The sequence below is a fragment of the Falco punctatus genome, assembly GCF_963210335.1.
Source record: "Falco punctatus genome assembly, chromosome: 4".
NCBI classification, from domain to species: Eukaryota; Metazoa; Chordata; class Aves; order Falconiformes; family Falconidae; genus Falco; species Falco punctatus.
The window spans coordinates 33,692,000-33,713,081 of NC_137583.1; the positions used below are offsets into that span (position 1 = coordinate 33,692,000).

The following is a 21,082-nucleotide window of genomic DNA, read 5'->3' on the forward strand; positions in this document are numbered from 1 at the left end:
CTTTGCCCGTGTGGACAGAGCCAGGCCCTGCGATGAGCATTCTTCAGTCATTTACCAGATATTCTAGGTGAAAAGCAAAGCACAGGTAGGGGGCAAGGGAAAAAGCAACATGCCCTAAGAGTGACTGGGACATGCCAAAGTATCTGGTTGCACTGCAGCTACTGCTCTGAACTTCCTCCTTTTCTCATTGCCTTTCCCTCCCCGCTCCCCTCAACCCCAGAGCATGAAGGGTTGGTGCCACCTCAACACCCTGTTCTAATGTCAACAATTATTTCCTGCATAAATTAACAGGGAGTGCCTTTCAAATGTGAACTGAGGAGAAAAGCCTCTCCTATAACAGCAAACTGCTGCCTTCTCAACACACAGGGGTGACTAAGTACCCTCTGTGCTCCCAGAAGGAAAACTGCACCTGATAGTTCTTATGATGTAGCCTTTAACTTTTGTTGATGAGCAAATCTTTAATCCATAGATCCCTCAAAAGTGCGGGGGGCAGGGGAGGGAAAACTTTGACAACAGAGGATCTGCTGCCTGCCAACAAATGGATTAAGCAGGGACTCACTGTTTACAGAAGATGCCAGCATTCAAGTCAAATGGGAAAAAAAGCCCACAAGTTTTCAAGAATTCCAAAGCAGACATGGTCTTCTTTCCTAGAGCAGCCTCATCCATTTATATGGAACACAAGGGGGAAAGCACTTCCCCCACGCATGCCCCCCTCTCCCAAGAACTTAATTCACCAGAGAAGAGAGCAAAAAGGTATAAAGCTCCTCCACTGTGGCTGCAGTGGTATTGCTGGAGACCAAAGCAATGCCAAGCCAGTCTGAAGGAGGAGAAGTATGAAGAAGAGTATCTAGCATAAGGCACAGATGGCTACTGAGTAGTTCTCATACTCTGCTCAGTAACAATGGTTCTGTGAGCATTTCTCGGTGCCATGGCAAATCGTAGATTTTGAGGAACTACTAGCAGCCCTCAAACTCTCAACCCTCCCCCCTCCTTCCTTTCCTCTCCAAGACCTCAGTGCAGAGGTCTTGGTACAGGGGACACCCTAAAGGCAAAGCAACTTCAGATTATCTGTCCTCCTGCAGAAATGGACAGGCAGTCGCTGTAAGAGAGGCTTTGGAAAGAAGGAACAAGCAAGTGAGATAAGAATTTCAGCCAGGATTGGAAACCTTTCCAGTTCTCTGAAGAAACACATTTCTCCACATAAAACAAGTCAGTTCATGTGCTCTTCTAAAGCAAATACTCTCTGAAGTTCGTTGAGCAAAGTGCAGGTAACACTGTCACTGTCATGACTAATAACTTGCAGAATTGCAAAAAATCTAGAAGAGAGCACTCCTGATGGGAAATACCAGTACACCGCTGAGAGTTACGGAAAATCCAGCAGTAGGAAGCAGACATATGAGTTACACGTTCTTTATACAAGAGGTTAAAGCAAAGCTGCAAAGACAAATTTGTGTTTATGGCACTACTCAAGATACTGTGTAAAGAGGAATTTGGTAAATAACAAGAGCTAAAAGCAACGTCAGCAGCAATGTCAGCAGGCTAAGAATTGTTACTTCCTAGGCTTCACTCACTGCTGTGTCTATCTGGCTTTGCAAGAACACAACCACTAGCACGAACTGATACTGAAACTGCCAAACTGGAGGACAGAGTTGGTTACTTTTCCTCCTTTTTGCTCAGGTTCAAAACATTGTGTTTCTACTATTCAGGAGTTTCTCTCTTTCCAGAAGTGAAACCAGACACGAAATCCAGTTTCTCTGGATTCCACAGCTGGAAGGAAGGGGGAAGGACCTTAAACACACACTTGCGTATTTTCCAGGAAACACTCATTTCCAGAGACTGGAAAGGGTGGGGTACTTTTCTAGCACAAACTGATTTATAGCTAGATGCTGATGCCCGCAACCATATTTGCTAACACTCTCTGAGGAAATGAAAGTTCCTCCTCCACGCTTTACCATTCTGGAAAGAGTAACTGTTAGTGCTCAAGCTCTGCCTTAGTCAGTATTACTCTGGTATACATGACCCAAAGTAAACCCTGGAAGGATAACCTGAGGGAGGCTTTCCAAGTTGAAACCGCACCATTCAGCTACTCCTTCCCCTTTTCTCTGCCTAACTAAGCCTCGAGTTTGCCCTCAGGCTGTACACGCCTATGGCCCCATATCAAAATCAAAGATATTTTAGCACACCAGGAACACAGAAATGAACTGGCTTTTGTAGTAGCTCTGTACTTTTTTCCAAGTAGCTCTGTACTTTTATCAGTATTTTGCTTCCAAGAGATGGTGAAAATAGCATAAATTTATAAAGTGCTAATTGAGTAGTCTTATACTTGCTGGAACTAGACATGATTGCACATTATCCATCCCACTGCAGTTCCAGTACAGGCAAAGGCTTGACTTTCCAAAGCAAGCTCACTGGATACCTGTATGACGCTTGCTTGTACTTCCTTTACAAGAATGTTCTGCTTTCTGAACCCCATTCGCTGCGCTGAGGCCAGAGTCACACAAACAGGAATAAAACCCTCAGCTACGCCTTTCAGAAAGGCACCACAGGGAGCTAATGGGGAGCCAATGGGGAGCCACACTTTACACAATTTCCACCACACCTAAGTGAAATTCCAGTCACCACAGAAGAAAATACTGCATGGAGGCCAACAAAGATAAAGCCAGCAGATACTTACGTTCTGAAACACTCTCTCATTGCTCCACGGCCAAAAGGCTAGGGGGAAAAAAACCAAACACTTCAGCATTGCCATTTCCACAGTGTTAATATCCAACCAGAGACACAAGCATGTCTTCCCCCTTTACATCCTGCAGAAAGCAGTTCTCAAACAGGCTCTATACAATATCTATCTCCTCAAAGTGAAAACCCACTGCCAGTGTAAGAACAAACCTGGGGAAAAGACACTGAGAATAAGCCACCCCTCAATATTCCATGAGGCAGACATGGTATGTCTTTCAAAGAAGCTGTTTTAATTCTCTCTCTAGTTTGGAATCAGCTCTGTTGTGACTGCCTAGAGAAGCTGGCTTCACAGACCTCATGCTCTCCACATTTAGGCTTCCATACAGGACGTGCCAAACACAGCATCACCTCCCCAGATGCCACCTCAGTAGCATAGAGCAAGGTAACTCAGAGCACTAGCACAGGCTGCCTGGAGAGGCTGTGCAGTCTCCTTCTCTGGAAACATTGAAAACCCATCTGGATGTGACTTTGTGCAGCCTGCTCTAGGAGAACCTGCTTTAGCAGGGGGGTGGACTAAATGATCTCCAGAGGTCCCTTCCAACCCTGACCATTCTATGATTCTGTGACTCCAACACACCACTAACTCCATGATTTAACTGCAAAGTAACAGTAGCTTCCACCCTCACATATCAAAAATTCAGTCTGTGTTCGTCCTATGAGCAGAAATTATTTGGAAGCACTCAACATAGAGGACTATTGGCAGGCAGAGAGATGAGGCCAGCAGGAAATGGGAGGGAGGTCACTGGGAAGCAAACAAAAACCTCATGTTGTTGATGGGGAAGGGCTGACTCCATGGTCTGCTCTAGTCTGGGGAGAAAAAGCTGTTGGGACACCAAAACATACTGGATGAGCTGAGGAAAAAGAAAGGCAGGAGAAAAGAACTACACTGAGACTTCAAAACTTCTGTATGAGGAAAACATATTGCTGCCACTATTCAGTAACAGGAAGTAAGTGGGAAATTGGCTGCTAATAAATATGAAGGACAGAGTGATCTTACTTGTGAAGCCATCTTGATAAGGACTTCATCTTCAACCCAGTCCCCAGTAACTGCATTGTACCTGCAAAATCAGGAGATGTACCTCTTAGAAAAATGCAGAGGGAACCCAAATCCTCCCACCCCCAGTGCCTATCCTTCCTTATCTCTGGCTGATTGTTACAAAGCGTTGCTGCCACTCCAACACAAAAACTTCCTGTCTTTCTACCACACTCCTCCCCTCTTTACTTCAGGTGGAAAAGAAAATGTATAGCTCTTTGAAAAGACACTGAATCCTGTTGACAATGAACAGATCCTACTACAGAAGCAAAACTTCTGCAACACTACAACTTAGGCTTTATCTGCTTTGACGTGAAATCTCCTCCGTGATGCCTAGGCGTTACACTAGGGGCACATGCTGGTTTTGGCTGGGGCAGTATTAATTTTCTTCACAGTAGTTGGTATGGGGCTGTGTTTTGGACTTGTGCTAGAAATAGTGTTAATAATTCAGAGATGTTTTCATTATTGCTGAGCCATGCTTGCACAGAGTCAATAAGGCCTTTTCTGCTTCTCACACCATCCCATCAGTGAGTAAGCTAGGGGTGCATAAGAACTTGGAAGGGGACACAGCGGGATGGCTGACCCCAACTGACCAAAGGGATATTCCATACCACATGCCATCATGTTTAGCATATAAAACCAGGGGAAGAAGGAGGAAGAGGGGGACATTTGGAGTGATGGCATTTATCTGCCCAAGTAACCATTATGCATGATGGATGCCTGCTTTCTTGGGCATGGCTGAACACCTGCCTGCCAACGGGAAGTGGTGAATGAATTCCTTGTTTTGCTTGGCTTGTGTGCATGGCTTTTGCTTTAACTATTAAACTGTCTTTATCTCAACCCACGAGTTCTGATTCTCTCCCCCATCCCACTGTGTGGGGAGTGAGTGAGCAGCTGGGTAGTAATTAATTGCTGGCTGGGATTAAACCATGACAGGGCAGAAAGAGCCTTACCATGCCCTACACACTGGACAGGTTGTCTCCTCCAACCCTGTGCTTGCAGAAACCTGGTTCTGGCTGGGTATCTGCCACAGGGCTGCAGAGAATGTGAGCAGAACGCAGCACCAACTGTGGCTGTGAAAAGCAGCAGGGCCAAGAACTGCCCAACACTGCACAAAGGGAGGAGCAAGTCTGCACAACCCTATGATAATATAGACTCCCCACCCCTTAATTCCCAACACAGTAAAAGCCAAATCGACAACCACAGTGGTTGAGTCACCAACATATGATTGTTTCCAGCCTGTTTCCCCTGACTTGCACCAAGTACTTCATGCATACAGACACCCATATGTCCCCTTATATATTCTGTACCACCCCAGTCTGCAGCAGACAAAAGAGCTGGAGATAGGAGTATCAGAGCCATCTCTTTTTAAGTATTTGAGTAGCCCTAAACCAGTATTATCACTTATTTGTATTTCAAAATATGCAAACTATTTCAGGACTGTGTGGCTGACCAGGGACAGATGCAGTCTATGGGGAAGAAAAGCACTGCCTGACAGCATTATGTGATTGGAAGGGAGGCCTCCCCAAACACTGATGCTAAGTGGTAACTAACTGGCCTCTAACTCCTACCCCTTCCACCCAGAAACCTGTGTCAGTAGGGTAAATGTTTTGGCAAAGCCTGTGCTAAAGCACTGAGAATACTTTAAGGGCCAAACTCAGTCTCAGCACGTACACCATGCTGAGCTATTCTGGGCTTTATAAGGATTTAAATTCCAGCCACATAAAGCAATACTGCATAAACAGGCAACAGTGAAACTGCTATTTTGGGAAAGGCACAGAGTATTATGTTGCTTTTTTTCCTAAACTACTTAAACTAAATATGCTGCCTCTTTATTGGAATTCATTTCCTTATTAGATTAAGTTTACAGCATTAATAAATCAAGTAGAAAATACTTTTCAGCCTTGTTTCCTGTATACATGACGAGACTCATAAATACTACTAAGGTGGGAGAGAAAGAGTGTGACACTGGTTTTCTGAAATATTTTTTTTTTTATGATGTGCAGTATTTACATGTTCCTGGGAGATTCAGTTAAGACACTCACCTTGGACATTACTGACAGTTCTTCATTCATGTAATTACACATATTCTGCACTACACAAACACAGTCCTTGCATAAACCAGCACATTCTGCTTAACATCAGCATTAAAAGCAGAAAGACCCACAGACCTGTAACGAGTAGCATGTTCCGTCTCAATGTCCTCAAGATGAAATTCTGCCCACGGATCAGGCATGTGCTTGGCTTTCTGAATAGCATGTTTCCAGGTTTCCTGAAGAAGTTACAAACTGGCAGGTTATTTATAATCAGCAGCAACTCACAACAACAGCATTTTGTAGAGCACATCAGGATCCCAATGCTACAAAGATATGCAACTACATAAGCCCCCAAAGCACTCTTCAGAGCACTGACCAAGCAGTACAGAAGACCACTCTGATGTTTTATAGCTTTAAGTATAATGAAACACAGTTCAGAAATATAAAGCATCAGGCCTCAGTTTAATCTGCACCACTGTAAAGTTACTGAGAACAGAATCTGGTCTAGTATATCCCAAATACAATTTGTAAGACCTGTTGTAATTTGCAAATATCTCTAACATACACTGCAAATAGTGATAAGGCACACCTAGAGGACATTAACTCACTTTTATTGGTTTGATTTTTAACTTTTTGTAACTAACAGCATATGCTGTTGTGTGTATGCATATGTGTAAGCATAAAAAAGTCCATTAGCAATAGAGCAATATGAACAAAGCAAAATAAACCCAAGGCCCCCAAACTGTGCTCAGCATAGGAAAGAAGAAATTAGAATGTTGTAAAAATGGATGATTATAACAATTCCAGACAAGTAGCTATTTCAATCTCCACCAAGTCAATAGTAAAAATACCAAAGGAGTTTTCTGGAATATAAAGAAACTTCCTCTACCAGCCAATTTAGATGCTTTCACTTAACATTTTGATCTCCCTCTTTTTACACTGTACTGTTCCGAGAGAACTGAAGATATCATCCTGTGATGTCTCAAATGCCTTCTGCAAGGTGAGCAGGAGAAAAGGCCACTGCACCCCCACTAGTAAAGAAATACTGTGGTCTGAGGTTTTGTTACTGTCTCTCTGAATCTCAGGTATGCAGAAACAGTAACTTTTACAATATTAGTTGGCTTTTTTTAATTCTCTTTTTTTATTTTTTTTTTATTTTTCTTTTTTCTTTAAATTCTCTGAATTGAAATCTATGTCAAAACTTTTTAAAAATACAGTGTAAATTCACGTTAGCAATGACATCAAGCAAGTTTCTGAAGCAGCTGAGCTTTTAAATTGTTCATTTCAGCTGTAGTTCTTCATATCTTGCAAACAACTTAAATGCTCCCCTTTCTGACAACAAAACTACAAAATGAACACAGTATTACAATAAATGAAACAAGTTTAAAAGACATACTGAAAAAGATTTCATACATGTTTCATAAGAAAAGGAAGTTGCCTCAGATCATGTGATGATACACATTTCATATGGAACTGGGGAATTCCATACTTGGATATATATGAAAGAAATAGGAAGAGACAGAAACAAGTAGAATTGCTTGGTCAGTTATCTATATCAAATCATTCTTGAGTAGGGTCCCTCTCCAAAAGGTGGTATGTGTCCATGCTAGGTAATGATTTAAGTAAATCAATTACTTGTGCTTGATCTTGTGAGGTGCTTTGTACAAAAGTTGTATTCTAATCTTCAAACAAACAGAAGCTGGACTTCGTGGAAACGGTGCTAACAGTGCAGTTTTTCTGCTGCTGTAGGCACATGGCTGCCATACAGACTAAGCAGATGTCTTGCATCCATTCTATTCTCGTCCACAGTAGGGAACACTGTGAAGAAACAACTACAGATACGCACTTTAAAAGAAGTGATATTTCAGAGTAGAGATCTAAAGATGGGTATTATTTCATTCAACAGATATCTTTTCCAGTTTTGACTTGATGACTTTTATAGACTGAGGCAAGCAGTTCTCCCAGACAATAAAATAATGAACAAAAAAAGGCCATAAAAGGAAAAAAAAAACCACACCACAAAAAATCTTAATGCAACTATTAGAGATGGTGTTCACATTTTCTTTTTGACCTACCCGACTATGGTCAACCACAGAGCCAATCTTAGAACGATGCTGTGTGTCATTCTAAAGGATGCATGAGAAACATAAAAGTAGGAAAATATACGTGATAAGACAAATGATTGGCAAAGAGTCTCTGTTCTCTTTGTTAACTTTTTTTTTTTAAAAATTCCACTGAAAAGCCACTCTTCGATTTAAGTTCATTCTTAGAACATTTGTAAACAAACCTACTGAGGTAAGTTGGTAATTTTTTTAAATTGGAAAACATGCATTAAAAGAGTCCTGTCTATTAACTAGCTAATTAAACATTGCTGAGTCCTGTTTAAAGGCAGAGACTTAATAGCAACTATCAATAGCCCACACTGCCATTAGCTTTGGGGTCCGACAGGTAGACTCTGACTAGACCAGGCTGTGGTGGTTTAAGATATTATCAGTCCTGGCTGTCTGCTTCATGGTGTTGGAAGTCCAACATTTCTGCAGCTTAAGCAGCAGAAGGAGATTGCTGGCTCCACATCTCAACTCAATGCATTTTATCTGTGATAGGGGCTAAAATGCCAAACTAGACATTGTGGACACCAAAGCATGGGCACATGTATTCTGCAGAAACAATATGATAACTTAAGAAATAGCAATTATTTCCTCCTTACTAAGTCCTCATCAGTTTTATCTCAGGCCACATGACTCAGAACTCACACTGCAAACCCAGAGGCAAGTATTTAGTACATGCTAAAATGTACACACAAAAGAAGACTAAGCTCCCTATCAGGTCTTAACTTGCTTGGTACAGCGCACACTAAAATCTGCCCTCTCGTCTATACTTACTCTTCACCTTCCTTAGGAATATCTACCTTTCAATGTTTCTATTAACTAGCCCTGGTAAAAATTTTACTGCAGACAAGACAATTTCACTTTTAATGAGTTACTTAGTATGCCAGCTGACTGAAATAAACCCTCTGGTATCTCTCCAGAAATAAAGCATGCATTAGGCATAACCAAGATTTTAGAGTATCTATTAAACAGATGTTAATATTTATAACAAGAAGTGTGTTAATAAAATATATTAAATCCTAGTCTAGACAAAATCTAAGAGACATGTCAGTTTACCACAAATGGTGCATATTTGGAATATCTAACCTATAGAGTGACTCACTTCCATTCCTGAGGCTCCATTCCCTGACCTGATCTGTGCAAAGGGAGCCAGCCGAGTGGAACAGGACACACTGCCAAGGACACACCATCTACATCCCCTTTGACCTCTCTGCAATGTTGTGACTGCCATTCATTTCAAAAAGGTCAGACACTGCTCAAGTACACTGTCAGGAACTACTGCTGGTGTTACACTTCATGCCCAAGCACAAGAGTCAACATGTTAAAAGCTGCCCCAGAAAGAGCTATAACCTAAACGTCTATAAAAACCCTCTCTCTATAAAAATTTTATAATTTATAATTTTATGTCCAAATAAAAACATTATGGATTGTTAACTCTGCTCGGCAAAATCCATAATAAAGTATCTTCTGCCAGGTCCCAATTTAGCTTACAAGTATCATCTTGCAAACCTCCCAATCACCATATTGCTTTTTAAATGGTTTAATCATAATAGCAGTGAATTGTTTGTTAGATCAAAGATCGCTAAATGAAGATCTCCCACTGAACCAAAAGGGACAGTAAGGAATTCCATGGCAGTGTCAGACTATTGGCTTAATGGAATTACTGGCAGGTCTGGAAAAAAAAAAAGATTTGTTGTTATTGTTGTTGAGAAGTGTTAGTTACAAGAGATGAAGCAGTTAAGAGAATGCCTCATGCCAACTAAGTAAAACCAAAAACTTATTGAAGGCTGGAGCCAATACTTACCTTAAAGCTAAAGGAGTTTCTAGGAGAAGAGCTTGAACTGTACTGCTCAGTTTTCGCTAAGTTGCTATAATAATTGTCAACTTTGATACCAGTAGACTTGTTAGAAACTGGATCATCAGTTATTGGACAGATAAAATAATTGTCTTCATCATCACTATGAGCATCAAGATAATTTCCAGAGTTCGCTGTAGTCGATCTAGCATTATCAATCCCTTCCATACGAAAAATAAGGTCTTCGTCTGCCATGTTTGTAAGAGGTCAGTTTAACTCCTGCAATGATTAAAACAACCACTACTCCAATGCACATGCAAATGGAGGGAAGAAGCTGGGTGGGAGAGAAAAACAAACAAACAAAAAAGGGTTGTTATAAAAGAACAAATGATGCATGAAACTCATGTCAGCACACTGGTAGAAAAAGAATCATTTGCATATGGCTCTGTAAAAATGATCCTGAAGTACCTAAATACTTACATGTGGCTTTGAACACTTCAGTGCTAGATCTGGGTTTCCAAACAGTTTTTTACTTTTGTTTGGGTTTTAATTTGTAAGGTTTTTAAATTGCTACAGGACTGAGAAAAGTAAATAATCAAGTACAGAACAGTTCTACAAAATCTGAGAGACCACGAACACCACCTGCCGCCTATGACTGACATTTGTTAATGCTCCTATCTCCTCCTCTGAATGTTTTTATTCTTCCTTATCTGAAATGCTGAGTTTCACAATACTGGTCTTAGAAACTCAAGGGAGTTTTACATCAAACATTACGGACAGGTTTTAAATTTTTTTCAATACAAGTCTTCTCAAGGATATCGCATACATATATGCCAATGAAGGGAGTATTATTAGGACAACATAGAAAACTGTGCCTCCGCTGCCGAGACTTAAGTTGGCTTTTAGCTCACTTGTTGCCAGCAGTTCACAGTGGAAAGCATGCTAGTAAAAGCGCAGCACATTGCCCAGACTATCCAGGACATCCCCGTAAGGACAAAGTACAAAAGAGGCAAAAAAAGCAGGCCTGCCATGCCACTGCTGCTGCCCAAGTGCACTCACCAGCAGACCACAGAGACAAGAGGAGGTATGTGTAACAAGTACTTCAACCCTTCTGTCTTTCACACTCTGTAAAAGGATTTCACTTTGGACCAGTCTTGTGCGATCTAAACAATCCTCTTCCAACTCTAAAGACAGCAGATACTCTCATGTCTGCTCAACAGCATCAAGTCTCTGAGCTGTGTTTGCTTTATATAGAGCTTAAAAGAAGAAAACATTCTCCCTGGTTAACAGTCCTTTTCCAAAGAAGTCAGAAAGCTTGATTTTGACATTGGTTGTTACAACTTTTTAGTAGCCAGACTGTGAGAGAACAGAATAGGTAAGGTTTGGCTTCTCCTGGGTCCTAGCTTAGAAGTAAACTATGCAAATTGAAAGTAAAAGCAACAATGTGAGACAGGCAGGTCATGGGGTTTTATTAAAATCTGTTCAACTATTTCTACACCCAGAATGTGGCCTCAGTGAAATATTTACCTAGAATGTCTTCTGACACATTAAACAATGTAAACAATATTAAACACGGTAAACAATATGGGAAGTTCCATATGGGTATGGGAACTGCAGCTCTGCCAAGTCTCCTCTCTTACTGTAGCTTTTCCAAATTATTGACACCAGTTTCAGGGAGGCAGAGCACAGCACAGACACTACAGCCCAACTGCTGCAATAGACATATGTTATATATATATAAAAAAAAGTGAATCATGGAAGTACTTTTCCTGGCACTTGGGTTTCACTCCTGGAGGTACTGCAGTGGGAACATGCCCAACAGCCTCCACCTTAGAAACAGCTTGTGATGATTCAGCACAACTCAAAACTAAATTCCTACAGTCCCAAGCTACAGAAGGTCAGCATTGTGTCTTTCACACATTACCAGCCATACAGATGCAAACAGTTTGTATTCTTCCACATTTTACAGTCCAGAGCCATCAGCAGTAGGACACCAACATTTACTTTCAGCAGTATGTTGCCCGTTTCTAGACCTTAAGTCTCCCCTTCCCCCCCACAGCACAGCTTCAGGAAAGAGGCCTCTGAAACACAAGGGGGCAGGTGGCTGTGACACCCCTAGAATAGGGTAACTTTACATCTTCTGGGCAAAAGCTCATTTTAGTCCATCATGTATAACATATGCTGCCAAGCAGAAGGCTAGGGATATATGCCCAAGTAGGAAACAGCTGCTACCTGCCAGCATCCCTGCCTCCTGTTGAGCGTGGTGCCTTTGCTTCAGAGTGCTTCTCCATAGCTGAGGCTCCTTTTCCACACTGCCAGGCTATTTCCCAGACACTCTTGCACTTAAAGCTCTTTTCTTCCTCTGAACTCTTGTCCTTTTCCTGCTGAGCCCACTCACGTGATCAAGTACACATCTACGGAGGTTTCCAGCTATTGAGGAAGATACAAACAGCCAGAGTGGAGCAGGTCCACGATTCATCTAATATGCGCTGCTGCTTTGAAAAGCAAAGAAACCTTCACAGAACAATAATCCGCCCCTATCACATGTATTTATAATTGGTCACAGCTCACATTTTCCGAAACGCTATTCTCATTAACTGCACTATCACTAGGTTTCAGAGTCATTTCCTGAAGTCTCTAACACCTGTCTCTGCCAAATTTAATGACTTTCTGTAAAGACTTTAATACCCAATCACATCAAAAGCTCAGACCACATTAAAGTGAACACACAGACCAAAGTGAAATTACCTTTCTGCTATACACTTCTGTTAATTGTTTCTTCTATTGAGAGTAAAACATGCATCTGATTCCCCTATAACTGTATCCTGCTTGCAGCTTTCCAGGTCACTCCACTGTTTCTTGTTGCATTTTTATTCAATTCTGAGGTCCATCGGCAAATCTGATCACAGCCAAGCTTACAGAAAAGAATAACCTGACTCATTAAAACTGACCAGGAGAATGCAACACCTGGGCAAGAACCCAGTGGGCACCAACACAGCACAGCTTCCTCCACACCACAAATACTGCGGTGAACTGGGGGCAGGTGTGAAGAGCAGGACGGTTTGTATTGAGAGTCTGACATCCTCACCATCCGCCTCTCAGGGATTTACTTCAGACTAACCCTAGTCCGATCTCAGGGAGTGGATACCACCAGTGGCTGCACTACGTTCTCAAGTTTCATGTACAAGGAGTTTAGTTTGCCAGCTCTGAGACTGCTTTTCAACATGACTCAAAGTGCAATGAGCTGAAATGATCAGGAGACTCCCTTCAGAAGCACTTCTCTGATTAGAATAAAAAGCCAGCATAGGCTTACCCACGGGAAGGCTGGAAAGGGACAGACACACAAGGGACAGGGCTACTGCTTGATTTTACTGTACTTTTCCTCCTTAAGAATAATAAAGCGGCTGTACTAACTGCATCATGGCTCTTAAACCAGTGCTTAAGAGTATTTTCTTTGAAGCAATTGGAAACCAGTAGCACAAGCACAAACTTCCAGGCACACTCCAATTAATAGGAACATTTTCTCTTCATTTTAGCTTTGATTATTCACATTGCTCTGCTGCATGAAAAACAGGAAAGGGTTAGATGAATGCAAAATAATCATACAAATCTTCACACAGATTGAGCCAAGTTTAAACAAATATTTGCTGGCAAGTCTGCCACTGAATTTTGCTGGCTGTCCAAATGGGTCCTGTGAGCATTACAGACAGGTCTGCCTTGTTTTGTTCTTGATTAGAGGGCAGAAGTAGACTACACAAAGCAGCATATATTCATTTGTTTCACATGAGATAGAGCTTAAAAGACATTTGGTCCTGGAGCCCTGAAAACAACTATTTGAGCTTACAGAGTATTGCACTTAATTTGTTCTCAATATTATATAAGTATCACCCTTACTTACGACATCTATCTAATGGAAGTATCATTTGTTTTCCAAGCTAGAAAAATGAAATGTAGTAATGATCAAAGCCCTTGCAAGAGGTGGAAGTCTACATAGATACTTTGAAAATACCTGCACCTACAAAAGAGAGGATTAGTTAGAATTTTCAAAATTTGGCCCCAACACTGGCTGTGCAACAACATGCAACTTCAAGCAGACACTTCTAAGTGTCCCATCAATAGCTTAGCTCTAGAGGAACCTCACCCAACCAGCTAAATCAGGGATTTTCACATAGCTAGCCTAAAAAGGCAACTATAGAAGAAGGTTTGCAGCTTTGCTTCACTGTTAGTCCTCAGCCCTGTGCATATTCAGCCTTCTTTCTCCATTAAATATTAACAGATAGATACACTCCTACAGCAGTATTCATAGCTGCAGGTCTTACACCATGGCTACCAAAACATGGTCACCACAGAAACAATGCCTTATTGTATGGCAGCTTTCACCAGCAATATTATGTTGTTGGTTACTGCCTTTCTAATGGTGGTAGCATTCTCACAGCTCAGCTAGCACCACAGGTAATACCAGCACTCCACCTACATCAGGCAGCATCACCTACAGCAAACCACTGCTGAAAGAGGTCTGAGCCAACTCATCTGACTTTGCACCAAAGCAGATTTGGAGCATGCATATGACCAGCTCTTCTAGCAAAGACTACATGACAGCTGTAATTTTGGGAAAGAGGCAGTAGCACATAACTGGAAGGGGAAGGTATCCTCAGCTGCCACTACCTTACCCTCATTTTTACTGAGATCATCTTAGCAGTGTCTAATGAGTATTCGAGAACATTAACCTCTACTACTTGTCAGCACACACAAACAGCAGATGTAAAACGATGCTTCAAATCTGGGACTAACTCCAGGATATACTGTAGCACCGGACTAGCCTCATTACCCACAACTGCTGTCCTGCACTCATTTCTACTGCTGCAGTCGCACATGCATCAGCAGACCCACTGGGTCTGAGAAGAAGCAGCAACAAGAATGCAGGTGTATGCAGCAAGGATTGCAAACATTCATGATCCCTGTGACTTGCTGTGTAAATGGAAAATCATCACACAAATCAGTTTGTATTTAAAGCTAATGGTGTTTATTAAACTCTCTGTGTTTTTCTTAGAATCACACTTCTTGTAAAGGACTTGCGGTGTTTACTTTGGAAGCGTATTAACTAAAAACTGCCCTCACACAGCATGCTCTTTGAAACAGAATTCAATAATCAAACTTTAAACTACATAAACACTACTTTAAACTTCACAGTTTATTCAACAAAAAGCCCTACAAAAAAGCCTGAGCTTCATCCCACATCTTATATTCTCTACTTTTTACATTATGGCATAAAGCTGTACTATCTAGGAATTGCTGTTATTTTTGCTATGTTTTGATCATCTAGCCTTTAATATGAACCACAGAAACTTTCCTAGGGCTAAGCAGCAAAGGGAGGCAGACTGAACAGGATGTAGCCTACAAGCATGCATTATCACACACAACCTATAATTTAAACTACCCACTCCAATCCACTTTGAAAATTTATTCCATGTTTTTAATCAACTTTGTACTACGTGATTCAAAATGAAGATAATTTATGATACAGTTGGTTATTAAATCTGTTCAAGTCTATTAATTTTGGGGTTTTCCAATGCCTGTCTAAAGTACTTTTCTCCTCTTCTCTTTATATCCAAGAGTCACACCACCAGGAGAAGCAGGTGTGTTGCAAGGACAATCCACTGTGTTGTCACATGCAGTGCATATGCAAACACAGATAAACAGAGGGGGAAATTCACATCACAGTGCTGTCAGAATATGATTTGTTTCTTGTAGGTATCTGTTGTTACAAAACACTGCTGGGTTTGGTGGGACCCTTGAGCAAGGCCCCACAGCTGCCTCAGCATCAAAACCTGCCTTAATTCATCCCAAAGAGCTAAGCTATAGGAATGCTCTAGTGAGCAAAGGAAGGGACAACTGGAGCATCTCCCACTACTTCTTAGTGGCTGTTTCAGCTCAGAAACGGCCCTTTGCCCCTCTTTAGCACAGGACAGGGGAACAGGAACTACCCTAGAACAGAAGTCCCATCTTCTCTTGTAAAGAAGCATTAAAGCAAGAATGACCCAGCTCTCACTGGTGTAATACTAAATCCCTTTTTAATACCACCATCAGCTAAAGCCATCTAGTAGGATACCTGTAACAGTAGCAAGCTGTTTTTTTCTTTAAGAGAGAAATCACTTCTCAGATTAACATTCTTATAAAATACTGACTTGAAATTTAACCTCAACAACTATGCAGTCTGTGTGCCTTACAAAGTACCATTATCATCTTTAGAAACTATAGACACAAAACTATATAACATGGTCCGGAACAATCCCACTAGCTATGTTAACATCCCATAGCACGTTCAGAACTACTGCGCTTTCCAAACACCCAGCTGACCCTTGTGACACAAACATCTATTCCCATCTGCACTGCATACCGGCAAGAAAACAGGTTTAGTGAGTCAAGGTTAACAGCTGTGATAAAAAACAAGATTAAAAAAAGAGATGTCTCAGCTTACTGCTACTTTTGACAAACTTGGTTTTACCAAGTACAGATCTTCTAATGGTAAGCATTTACTTCAGGTCCCTTCCAGTGTGTCATCACTGTAAACGGCAGGACACAAATGACATTCAGTTTGTCTGCAAGCACAGCTGGGATAACACATGGCACTTGCCTGAGCGTGTTAAAGAGCAGCAATGCAAAATTCATGAAGCAAATGGGAGAGTGCGTCTATGCCAGCCCAGAGTACGAAGCATTTGAGACTCAAAACCCTGTGCAAGGAACCACACTGCAGCTTCGAACATGCCAATGGATTTTAGAGTTGCAAGCGATAAAGGCACAGAAACAACCCTTCTAAGCCAAGTCCACCCTTCTAAGCCAAGTCCACCCTTCTAAGCCAAGTCCACCCTTCTAAGCCAAGTCCACCCTTCTAAGCCAAACACACCAGCAAATACTATGTTAGCAGCAGCCAGAACACAAGGGTATAAAAGGAACTTTCAAGATAACTTGAAAATGTCCTTCCATTGTCTTTAATAGCCCTGTCATTTCAACTGGCTTTTAACGCACCGAACAAGTAACAATCACCGACTTTCTGTAAGATCAGTACTCCGCGCTGTTAATTGAACCCATGCTGTACGCCTACAGAGGCATTTGGAAAACTACCCAAACACGATCAGTCCCAGAGGGGAGCCAGCCCGTCACCCTGCCAGCGACCTGTCATCCTGCCTGCGGCCTGTCACCCTGCCCGCCGGTGGCCTGTCACCCTGTCCACTGGCAGCTTGTCACCCCGCTGGGGGTCCAGCCTGTCACCCTACGGCTGGCTGGCCCATCACCCTGCCCGTGGCCTGTCACCCTGCCAGGGGTCCGGCCTGTCACCCTGCCAGCAGCCCGCCACCCTGCCTGCAGCCCCCCACACACCACGACCTTCCCCCCCCCCCCCCCCCGCCCCGATTCTAGAGTTACAAACAGTATTTCCACACTTTTAAATTCGGTGTGCCCTAAAATTAACTGCACAGTCCTAGTAACATATACGGATGGAGCCATTACCTCCAGGCGTAAAGTGCAGGAGTGCTGCCCAATACAACAACTATATAAGGTTATTTTTCGGTCACCTCATAAGCTCACGGCTTGGCCACCGGCCCTTTACAAGCTCGAACCGCCAAGCCAGTCATCGTTTTCTGTAATTAAAAACGCCCATTCCGCCCTCGGTACGTTCGCGCCGCCAGCAGCCTCGGCGGACCCGACCCCCCGCCGCTGTCGGCCCCCGCCCCGTGAAGGCACCTACCGTCTCAGCGCGGCGCAGCCCCGCCGCCCGGCCCGGTGCTGAGCGATTCCGCTGCCGAGCGATTCCGCTGCCGCCGCTGCCCGGCCCACGGCAGGCGGGCGCGCAGCCGCCCTGCTGAGGGGAGGCAGGCAACGCCGCCACCGCCTCCCGCCTCCGCGGCTTTCCCGCCCAGCGCGCGGGCGGGCGGCACCTCACCCTCCCCTCAGCGGCTGCGCGGGGCGGGCGCCATCCGCTCGTAGCGACGGCGGGAGTCCCCCGGTACTGTATTCCTGTGAGGAAACCTATGAAAATGTGAGGAGAAACTCCCCGATTGGCAGCGTTAGGTGTTAGAAATGTAGGGATCCCGGGGCAAGGGGGAAGCGGGTGCGCTGGAGACCCGCGTGAAGCCAGGGCTCGGAGCGCGGCTCACGGGAGCCGCGCCTGAGCTTCCTTTCGTTTCTCCTTCCTTTGGATTTGGAGCCAAGAGGTGGGTTTCCCTGGGCAGGTGGTTCCAGGGGAAAGGCCCACTGCACGGCAGCCCTCCAGGACCCCAGCACAGGGGGAAGGCAGAGGGAGTAGGCTGGGGGGGGGGCCTTCGGGGGCGCTGTGCACTTCAGCTTGGCCTCGTCAGCTAAATTAAATGGCACAGTGCTCCACTTCCCCGTGAAAAATGGCAGAATTATGCATCAGAATGCAAGTTCCAAAGACCATATTTCCTCAAAGCACCCACATTAGCATTCTTCCTGAAACACTGGCCTTCTGGGTTGAAAACGCTTATGTTTCAGCTCTTCTCTCAAGTTGCAAATTGTGGGAAATTTAAACAAACTCCTTATCCTTTCATGGGTTACATGGAAATAAATGTAAATAGGTTCTGGTTGAATTGTATTGCTTGGAAGCCTGCAAAGAGCCGGCCACTTCTGACTGTTGTTGAATCTCCCTCTTGTGTAAATAATCCTCATTAGTGCTTTTTACCATGAGTAAGGGTTATAAAACCGAGACTGGAAGATGTGAGTGTATCCTTTGTGACTGCCACTTGTGACAGCACTGACAGAAGAATGCACAATCCCTGTGCTCTCCAAAGAGGAAGGCAACAGAGAGATAAATGCTGCTGCAATGCTAGTGCTGAGATAATCTTCAGGAGGAAGATTAGTAATATTTAATTAAAAACACACTGAGCAGATGCTCTGATTCTCTGCCAGGAACACCTGCCTGCTACTGCCATTACTTGCATAGATTAAACTGCATTTTAGTTTAGGCACTGGAGGGAGCAGCATGTGTGTGCAGGAACGCTGTCTGCAGTTCAAGGGTACCTGACATTTTGGCAGTGATTTCCAGCACTATGCTGAGGGCGCAGCGCTCCTTTGATAACGTTAAGTGGAGACTTGACTGACCCCTCTTTCAATGCTGCTTCCTGAAGGCACATTTCTGGGTAGCCTCAAATTCCTGCAGAGTTTAAGCTCAAATTCAACACATTTACAATGTTTGTGGATTGTGCAGAAAATCTCTGAGGTGCTATTAATAGCCCAGCTGCAAATCACTGTTGTAAATATTAACAGCTATCGAAAACTGAGCGCTTTTGCCCCATTAGCACCAGAATGTGCATCTCACCTTTTCTCGTTTCTGCAGGCAGCCCAGCTGAGCTCCCTGGGGAGAGCAGCACCCAGCAGGGCTGCCATCAGGATGCCTGGCAGCAGGGCCTGAGAAGGGGGCAGACTTGTCAAATTAATTCTGAAGGCCTGGTGGAAGCCAGATGTCTGGTTCCCACTGCATGAAAATTTGTTGATAATGGTTAAAAAAAGTAACCATCTGCTAACACAGGCTACTGATAACACTGGAATACTGTTACCGGCATGGTACCTGAGCACAACAGAACAAGTCACAAGAGTAACTGGCTTTAAACTCACGCAAACACACAACGCTGTTGTGGACTAAAAGGCAACCAGTGGCATACAGCTGTATGATGCTATATATCCTCATGGAGAGTGTTCTGCTATATTAGGAACATAATTAGGTTATACCATCTTGAGCTACACATTTCTCATGCTTTAAAATAAGCCAGTTCTGGTACCCATATGCAAGGGCATACTTATTTTCCAGATTAAGCCTGGGGCTTCTCTGTAACATTTTCTTAAAAGAACAGCTGGTGACTACAAAAAAGCATTTGAAGAAATGCTAAAGATGTATATTGATATTAGACATTAGCCCAGACATGCTGCATCTTCTAGTTTTAGTTTTCTATTTAGACGTTACCTATTGTATTCTTAACACTTAAGGAGTTTGAATAACTTTTTTTTTTGTTTGAAAATAGTAAAAAATAAATTTAAAATGGAAACCTAGGAAGTTAGTGGCTTGCATGTCTAGTATATTGTTCATTTTGTACATTCAGCAATGCATACATATATTTTCCGAGACACTGAAGCCTGTAAAGTTCCAGCATGCTTGTGTTAAATGAGGTTGTTTAGAAATTGCTGTTCTAGGGAACTGTGGTTTTTGAAAGGAAAAAGGAAAGCACGCCCCAGACAACACTAACTTCAGAGCAATTTTGTTCTGCATTCATTTGAAAATGCAGATGAAAAATTGCCTGTAAATCAATTAACTCTCTGACAATTTGTGCCTATACACTCCTGTGCCAGTCCCTTCCTACAAGGTAAATCCAGTTGGTCATAAACCTCGCTTCAGCCATATGGTAGGTGTGTATAGTATGCATGCATAAAACTTCTTGGAGCACCAGTGGATGACTTCCTATGGGAAGAGCAGTGGTAGACAATTTCTCTGTATTGTTTTAATTCCACTGCATTTAGTCCTAATGTTTTAGCTCTGTCCACAAACTAATTATACAAATTCCTCCTGCAGGCCTCCCAGAGTAAGATAATTCGGTTTTTCTGCTCGCCAGCAACAGCTTGAATCTGGCCCCGGCTGCCAAACCCAGCTCCCCCAGCGAAGTGGACAGGAGTAGCATGGCTCACGCCATGCCCGTGCTGGCAGCAGCAGGTAAGCCAGGCTGCGGGGCGGCAGGGCCAGCAGCAGGCAGGCAGCCCTGGCCACCAGCTGCACTTGCCACCGGCCTCTGCCGCTCCATGCTGAGCCGCACCGCGGTACAGGCAGCCAGGGGCCTTCTGGCCCGGGGAGATGGCGCAGCCGGGGCCGCTGTCCTGCCAAAGCCAGCCGCTGGCGGGGAGGCCGCTAGCCCCACGGCGGGCCGGCTGCGCTTGCGCCGGGGGGGCCGGCAGAAGCCAGGGGTGAAGGCAGGGGGTCCTGCCTGGGAGGTGGAGGACTGTGTGCGGGTCGAGACACCCGCAAAGGGCTGCCCTCACTGCGTGGCCGCAGCGTGGGCACCCTGGGGCAGCGGGTCCGCGCCCTCCCGGGGTCCGCGCCCTCCGGAGGGGCAGCGCTCCGCCGCGGGGAACAGCGCCTGTCGCGGTGCCGGCCTGCGCCCGCCGCGGTCAGAGCGCCCCGAGGCGCGGCCCGACGGCCTGATCCCCGGGGGAGCGGGGCAGGAGGAGGCGGGGGCCGGCCCTGGCGGCCGGCCGGGCCCCAGGGGAGGGCGAGGGCCGCGCTCTGGCCTGCCCAGGCGGCGGCCGGGGGTCAGCGCGGGCGGCGGCCGGGACACGTGTGCAGCCAGCTCCGGGCGTGCGGCAGCGGCGCCACCTG

The 21,082-nt window shown here is 44.2% G+C and overlaps 1 protein-coding gene across 3 annotated transcripts in view; it reads right to left on the reverse strand.

Annotated features, from left to right (window-relative positions):
* EEF2K (eukaryotic elongation factor 2 kinase) overlaps nucleotides 1–17,588 on the reverse strand; it is a 34,308-nt gene extending 16,720 nt beyond the window's left edge. Inside the window, exons 1-5 of one of the 3 annotated variants that reach the window (XM_080387039.1) lie at nucleotides 17,453–17,588; nucleotides 9,718–10,042; nucleotides 5,941–6,041; nucleotides 3,734–3,794; nucleotides 2,675–2,712 (exon numbers count right to left, since the gene is read on the reverse strand). In XM_080387039.1, the coding sequence (XP_080243165.1) occupies nucleotides 2,675–2,712; nucleotides 3,734–3,794; nucleotides 5,941–6,041; nucleotides 9,718–9,963 (446 nt within the window). In that variant the 5' untranslated portion in view covers nucleotides 9,964–10,042; nucleotides 17,453–17,588. Of the gene's footprint in view, nucleotides 1–559; nucleotides 2,649–2,674; nucleotides 2,713–3,733; nucleotides 3,795–5,940; nucleotides 6,042–7,440; nucleotides 7,873–9,717; nucleotides 10,043–17,452 lie in introns of those variants that run through there. The other 2 variants (XM_080387040.1, XM_080387041.1) reach the window with 2 other exon arrangements.
* Between the last annotated feature and the right edge of the window lie 3,494 nt (nucleotides 17,589–21,082).